At 44.8% G+C, this 7,500-nt stretch overlaps 1 protein-coding gene across 4 annotated transcripts in view; it reads right to left on the bottom strand.

Annotated features, from left to right (window-relative positions):
• The window catches only part of pde4bb (phosphodiesterase 4B, cAMP-specific b), a 33,072-nt gene that overhangs the window by 12,377 nt on the left and 13,195 nt on the right, over positions 1-7,500 (bottom strand). Inside the window, exons 1-2 of one of the 4 annotated variants that reach the window (XM_027153710.2) lie at positions 1,867-2,199; positions 1,555-1,792 (exon numbers count right to left, since the gene is read on the bottom strand). The exons of 2 other annotated variants lie outside the window; for them this stretch is intronic. In XM_027153710.2, the coding sequence (XP_027009511.1) occupies positions 1,555-1,606 (52 nt within the window). In that variant the 5' untranslated portion in view covers positions 1,607-1,792; positions 1,867-2,199. Of the gene's footprint in view, positions 1-1,554; positions 2,200-7,500 lie in introns of those variants that run through there. One more of the 4 variants, XM_027153709.2, reaches the window with a different exon arrangement.

Genomic DNA, 7,500 nt, shown 5'->3' with positions numbered 1-7,500 from the left:
ACCGTTTAAGAACAAGCACGTAAACCCAGGTCAGGAGAGTGAATGTGGTAAAGAGGAAAGAGTGATTCTGATTCATTCTGTTTCTCACCACAGCCAATGAAGTGTAGTCTAGTCAAGTCTCTGCCCTGTGATTGGTCCACGTCTCTCCTGAGTTCTCTGTTAGCTCGTCTGGTTAAATCCCGCTGCAGCTTCTGCCTCGTTGTGAAGTCTTGCCAATGGTTCTTTGTGCTAGATTTCTCTCAGTCTTGCGTTTCCTATTCACTAGTCCTCGACTTAATACTAATAGATTTGCAAAACAGTTCCATTTGTTTTAATTACCTGTGTAATGCTAAATGTTCTCTGTTAGCTTTCACTCAGGATTAGCAACTCTAGCATTTAGTCGTAGTCCCACGGAACAGTGCTTTACTGTGGACGTGTGTCATGCTAACCACCTCTGCTGGTGTCGGGTCTGGATTAAGGTTATGCTAACAACTGGCTGTTTCATGTGATGCAGCACTTGTGGCTTAGCGTCACATCGTTCAAATGCTAACAATCCTGTCAGATTTTGTTTGTTAAAGTTAAACAGTGTTGTGAAATGTCAACTTCTCATTGTTCACACAAAACCTGTTCACTGTGTGTGTGTGTGTGTGTGTGTGTGTGTGTGTGTGTGTGTGTGTGTGTGTCTGTGTGTGTGTTGCTGTTGATCCTCCAGGCTGAGGTTCTGGATATAACACCTTTAAGCTGTAGAGAAGTGAGATCAGACTGTAGAGATCTGATATGAGATCTGATGTAGAGATCAGTGTTGTTCAGTGAATGTTGTAGATGTATCCTGTGACTTGTACACTGGTGCACTGCTGTGAAGTGTTTATTATCAGTGTTTACAGTAAAGTGTGTGTTAATAGAGAGAGCTATTAGTCTGGGCTGCAGATGGAGACGGTGGTATGGTTCCTCTGGGTTCCTCAGGGTTTGGTTGGTCTGAGGCGTCTTGCTCTCTCTGAGTCTTCACTTCACGCTGTAGCTGTGATGTAGGTGAAAGGTCACATATTCCCAACATCACAGCATTGGTCTCAGGTGAAGTGGAGGACGTTCAGTGATCCGGCAACGTTTCAGCAGCACAACCTCAGATACGTGTGGAAAAACGCCCAGGGCACACGGTCTCACACACACACACACACACACACACACACACACACACACACACACACACACACACACACGGTCACTCACACACACAGTCACTCACACACACGGTCACTCACTCTCACACACACACACACACACACACACACACACACAGTCACTCACACACACGGTCACTCACTCTCACACACACACACACACACACACACACACACACACACACACGATCACTCATTCACACACACTAACACACACATACACACACACTTTAATGCATTTTTAACAATAGCACAAATGGCTCGCTGCTTAATCTCTGAACACTGGATTACTCTGTCCGTGTGTGTGTGTGTGTGTATGTGTGTGTGTGTGATGTAAGTATAAAGGACAGATATACTATGTGTGTATAAGTTACATTTTACTGGAAGGAAAACACACCACATTCCTCACAGATGCTTGCAGCTGAACCGCGTCCTGAACGCTGTGACATTTCTCATTCAAACTGAGACGTTGCTCTCACTCTGGTCTTTTGTTCATTACACAGGTTTGGTTTAAACAGCAGTGTATCCACACCCTCTGCTCTGTTTTTCTTCTCTCTCTCTCTCTCGCTCTCTCTCACTCCCTTCTTCATTCCTTCACTCTCACAGCATCACACAGCGCTGCTGGCCTCCAGTCACTAGAGAGAAAGAGGGATTTTACAGCTCTGCTGACGTCAAAGGCATAACTCACATACTGAGCAGTGTACCACACCTTCAGCCTCATTCTCCAGCTCTCCGGCTCCTTATTTTCACATATCTTGCACCACGGTGCCTTCACGGATGAGGAACGGACCTGCTGAGGAGCAGAAAGGAGCCAGAACTTCTTCTTCTGCTTTAACTAAATGATTTGAGTTCACTGATCCATAACGTCAGTCAACAGCTCATCTGAAACTCCTCTGAAGGACGTCCCAGTTTCACCTCTGTACTGTTACGAAGCACTGAAACTGAAGACTCCTTCCATAAAGGTTACAGAATCGCAGAAAACTTGCTCAAGGGTCCAACAGCTTTGTGGATCTGGGATTCGAGCTCTACTGACAACAGCCTCACTACACCCTCCCTACAGCCTCCCTACAGCCTCCCTACGCCCTCCCTACACCCTCTCTACACCCTCCCTACAGCCTCCTTACAGCCACCTTACAGCCTCCCTACAGCCTTCCTACGCTGTCCCTACACCCTCCCTACACCCTCCCTACAGCCTCCCTACAGCCTTCCTACGCTGTCCCTACACCCTCCCTACACCCTCCCTACACCCTCCCTACAGCCTCCTCCCTACAAGCCCTTCCCTACACCCTCCCTACACCCTCCCTACACCCTCCCTACAGCCTCCCTACAGCCTTCCTACACTGTCCCTACACCCTCCCTACAGCCTTCCTACGCTGTCCCTACACCCTCCCTACACCCTCCCTACACCCTCCCTACAGCCTCCCTACAGCCTTCCTACGCTGTCCCTACACCCTCCCTACAGCCTCCCTACACCCTCCCTACAGCCTCCCTACACCCTCCTTATACACTTCCAGTGACTGATTATGTCTGTTGCCTGAAGCATTTAACCTTCACATTTCTGTCTTGCTCGATCAGTCCTGGGATTTGAACTCACAACCTTTCATGACACGACCTGGAACACTGAGCTCCGATCCATAAAAGGCTGTGACATTCTTGTGAGGTGAATCTGACTGGTTTAATTAATCAGATCTTCTGGAAGCAGCAAAGATTTCCCAGTGACTGCTGTGTTCAAGGCCATGCAAAACACCATCTTTGGAAGGAACCGTGCACCGTGTCATGGCCTTATTACCACGAGCGGATTTAATTCACTTCATCGACTCGGTGCCAGAGCGACGCTCAGCTGTCTGAGAGCTGATGCAGATGGAAATTCTGAGAAATGCAAAAACGGACCTTCATCTCGTTTACTAGAAAAACGCTCCAGATTTTTTGGTTTTTTTGGTTGCATGCTGCAAGATAATGAGCCAAAATCAACGGCGCAGTCAGAAGACGGAGATCAGAGGAGGGATGGGTTCAGATGCCAAATCTTTGAACTGATATTCGTTCCAGAGCTGAAGTCAACCTTTCAACACAACACAAACTGAAAGCAGGTCCAGAAATGCCTGAGCAAAAAAAAAACAACAATCACAGAAAATCCGTCAGAATCCAGATCTCGGTGTGGGTCGTTTGAGCCGATGAGAACACCATGAGAACGCCATAAGAACGCCATGAGAACGCCATAAGAACGCCATGAGAACGCCATGAGAATGTTATGAGAACGCTATGAGAACACCATGAGAACGCCATGAGAACGCCATGAGAACACCGCTATCTCACTCAGGCGTGGACCAACATGACCAAACTGAGAACATCTGAGACAGAGATGCCAAAACGATTCAGTCCAAACAAACCAAATGTCCAAAACTTCATGTTAGACTGAAAGATTCTGACACACAATATGAGTCTCTTACCATAAACTCATCAAACTTTAATGTGTGTTGTGTTACTGCTAAAGTCACGCTTCCTCTGCCGTGTCAAAGCTAACGTGTGTTGTGTAAGTGTAGCGAAAAAAACTGGGCTCATGTTGTGTAGCTGCAATATTACATACTGTGGAATAATCATGATTTATTCCGTTGTTTTTTAATACAAGGTCAAGGCCCAGTGCGGTCAAAGACATTCCTCAGTAAACACACACACACACACACACACACACCTGAATGTCCCACTAAAGGCAGTAAATGAGCTCTACTGATCAAACACACACACACACACATACACGCACACGCACACACACACAATCTTTCAGTCCTTATATGGAAGTAAGACAGGCTGAAATGTGGGCGTGGCCTCAATCAGTGAGAAAGATGTCAGCATTGTTCACACACAAACACACACACCTTCACTTTCGCCTCATTATTGTTAGTTCATTAATTAATCTGACAGTAACAACCTTTAGTCATAAAGGTGTGTGTGTGTGTGTGTGTGTGTGTGTGTGTGTGTGTGTGTGTGTGTGTGTGTGTGTGTGTGTGTGTGAACCTGTCAGACAGCTTCTATCCCACTTCTGTATTATTTTACCAGATTCCTGTGCAGTGTGATTACAGGCCTCTTACCATCAGTGACGTCTGTCTCTTAATGAAGCTTTCTGGAATAAACAGATTAAATATCCTCACCTGTCTGTCACACACCTGTCTGTCTCACACACCTGTCTGTCTCACACCTGTCTGTCACCCACCTGTCTGTCTCACACACCTGTCTGTCTCACACACCTGTCTGTCACACACCTGTCTGTCTCACACCTGTCTGTCTCACACCTGTCTGTCACACACCTGTCTGTCTCACACCTGTCTGTCACACACCTGTCTGTCTCACACACCTGTCTGTCTCACACACCTGTCTGTCACACACCTGTCTGTCTCACACACCTGTCTGTCACACACCTGTCTGTCTCACATCTGTCTGTCTCACACCTGTCTGTCTCACACCTGTCTGACTCAAGTCAAGACAAAACAAGAAGCTTTTATTGTCATTATAACGATATATAACTTTTACAGTACACAGTGACATGAGACAACGTTTCCCCAGGATCAGGGTGCTACATAAAACACACACAGAGCTATAAGGACTTAGTAAGTGTCCTAGATACATAAAGTGTATCTGTGTAACCTGGTGTACACGGTGCAGGACAAGACAGACAAGACACAAGACAGTGCAGGACAAAAGACAGTGCAGACAAACAATTACAAGATAATACACAAAAGCCAATAAACAGAAAAAAATATTGCGTGTGCAGTTATACAGGAATGAACACACATACGTGACTTCTCAAAACATCAATTAACATGTGGGAAATTCTTCCAGTCGAGTTGGTGTCATTATACAACAGATCAGCCTTATGTAACTCTGTGTGTGTATGTGTGTATGTGTGTGTGTATGTATGTGTGTATGTGTGTGTGTATGTGTGTGTGTGTGTATGTGTGTGTGTATGTGTGTGTGTGTGTATGTGTGTGTGTGTGTATGTGTGTGTGTATGTATGTGTGTATGTGTGTGTATGTGTGTGTGTATGTGTGTGTGTGTGTGTGTGTGTGTATGTGTATGTGTGTGTGTATGTGTGTATGTGTGTTAGCACTAATCGGGTCAGTTGAAGAAATATTTAAAACATTTAAATTCACACAATTTGACACTTAACCCAATTAACAGTGAGTGACGTGAGAGGAGAATTACATCCTCATTACATCGAGACTTTCTATGTTGCACAAAATAACCAGGAAACTTTTTTATGATAAAAACAAAACTGTTTAAAAATAAATAGTTTAGTCTGTATAAATAACCTGGATGTGGCTGAAGTCTTAATGTGTCTGTGTGCATGTGATGGTGGGTTAGTGTTTGTCCTGTTAGTGTTTGTCCTGTTAGTGTGTGTCCTGTTAGTGTCTGTCCTGTTAGTGTTTGTCCTGTTAGTGTCTGTCCTGTTAGTGTCAGTCCTGTTAGTGTTTGTCCTGTTAGTGTCTGTCCTGTTAGTGTCTGTCCTGTTAGTGTCTGTCCTGTTAGTGTCTGTCCTGTTAGTGTCAGTCCTGTTAGTGTTTGTCCTGATAGTGTTTGTCCTGTTAGTGTTTGTCCTGTTAGTGTTTGTCCTGATAGTGTTTGTCCTGTTAGTGTGTGTCCTGATAGTGTTTGTCCTGTTAGTGTTTGTCCTGATAGTGTTTGTCCTGTTAGTGTTTGTCCTGTTAGTGTGTGTCCTGATAGTGTTTGTCCTGTTAGTGTTTGTCCTTTTAGTGTTTGTCCTCTTAGTGTCTGTCCTTTTAGTGTTTGTCCTGTTAGTGTTTGTCCTGTTAGTGTCTGTCCTGTTAGTGTTTGTCCTGATAGTGTTTGTCCTGTTAGTGTTTGTCCTGATAGTGTTTGTCCTGTTAATGTGTGTCCTGATAGTGTTTGTCCTGTTAGTGTGTGTCCTTTTAGTGTTTGTCCTGTTAGTGTTTGTCCTGTTAGTGTTTGTCCTGATAGTGTTTGTCCTGTTAGTGTGTGTCCTGATAGTGTTTGTCCTGTTAGTGTTTGTCCTTTTAGTGTTTGTCCTCTTAGTGTCTGTCCTTTTAGTGTTTGTCCTGTTAGTGTTTGTCCTGTTAGTGTTTGTCCTGTTAGTGTTTGTCCTGATAGTGTTTGTCCTGATAGTGTCTGTCCTGTTAGTGTTTGTCCTGATAGTGTTTGTCCTGTTAGTGTTTGTCCTGTTAGTGTTTGTCCTGTTAATATTTGTCCTGTTAGTGTTTGTCCTGTTAGTGTTTGTCCTGATAGTGTTTGTCCTGTTAGTATTTGTCCTGTTAGTGTTGTCATTGTTCCCTCAGCTTCTGCCACCCTGTTGGTTCATTTTTATTAAAACTACACTTTAATGTGTTTAATTACAGTTTCACGTCTTTTGTCCATCTCACAAGACCTGTGATCTGTTTTAGCAACAAAATGACTAACGATGTGGAGATTATAATCTACATCACAAAGTGTGTCATGCTACAATTTACAAAAATCACTGTGTGTGTGTGTGTGTGTGTGTGTGTGTGTGTGTGTGTGTGTGTGTGTGTGTGCGTGCGTGTAAAACGGTCTCTGTGGACACTGTGGAAGCTAAATAAGCTTTGTTTGGGACGTAGGCCAAATAAAACAGCAGCCAAAACACACACACACACACACACACACGCACACACACACACACACACACACACACACACACACACACACACACACACAAACTACATCAGTCACCTGAGGTGGGCTTATACACTCCTCCAGAGTTTTTGACGCACAAGTGTGTGTGTGTGTGTGTGTGTGTGTGTGTCTGTTTTCCTCTATGAGGAATGGCCATTCACACTACACAGGAAGTGAGTCGGCCGAGGGGCGGCGGTTGACGTCAATGACCCGCAAAACAGGAAGCAAAACATCCCACAATCCTTCACTCCCCTCCACTCATCTCTCAGCTCACTGACTCTACAGTTGCAGCCTCCACCTGGGCTGATACACACATTATACACACATTATACACACATTACACGGATAAAAAAAATACACACACATCTCCCACCGTTCGTCACCCACACGCTCTCACACACACTGCTTTATGCTGTGTGACATCATATACACATACATTACACAGTTAGAACACACACATAAACTCACACACACATAAACACACTCACATCTCACACCATCTGTCACCCACACACAGTGCTTTATGTTGTGGTCTGCTGTGACACACACACACACACACACACACACACACACACACATACACACACACGGGGGTCGATCCGAAACACTTACCAAAGTATGAAGAGAAAATGTTTTTAATGCCCACTTCGTGACTCCGCCGCATTCCTGCACCTTTCCCTCATTA

This window comes from Tachysurus fulvidraco, chromosome 1 (genome assembly GCF_022655615.1).
Source record: "Tachysurus fulvidraco isolate hzauxx_2018 chromosome 1, HZAU_PFXX_2.0, whole genome shotgun sequence".
Classification (NCBI taxonomy): Eukaryota; Metazoa; Chordata; class Actinopteri; order Siluriformes; family Bagridae; genus Tachysurus; species Tachysurus fulvidraco.
The sequence above is the reverse complement of the archived record's forward strand: the minus strand, read 5'-3'. Positions and strand labels throughout refer to the sequence as shown.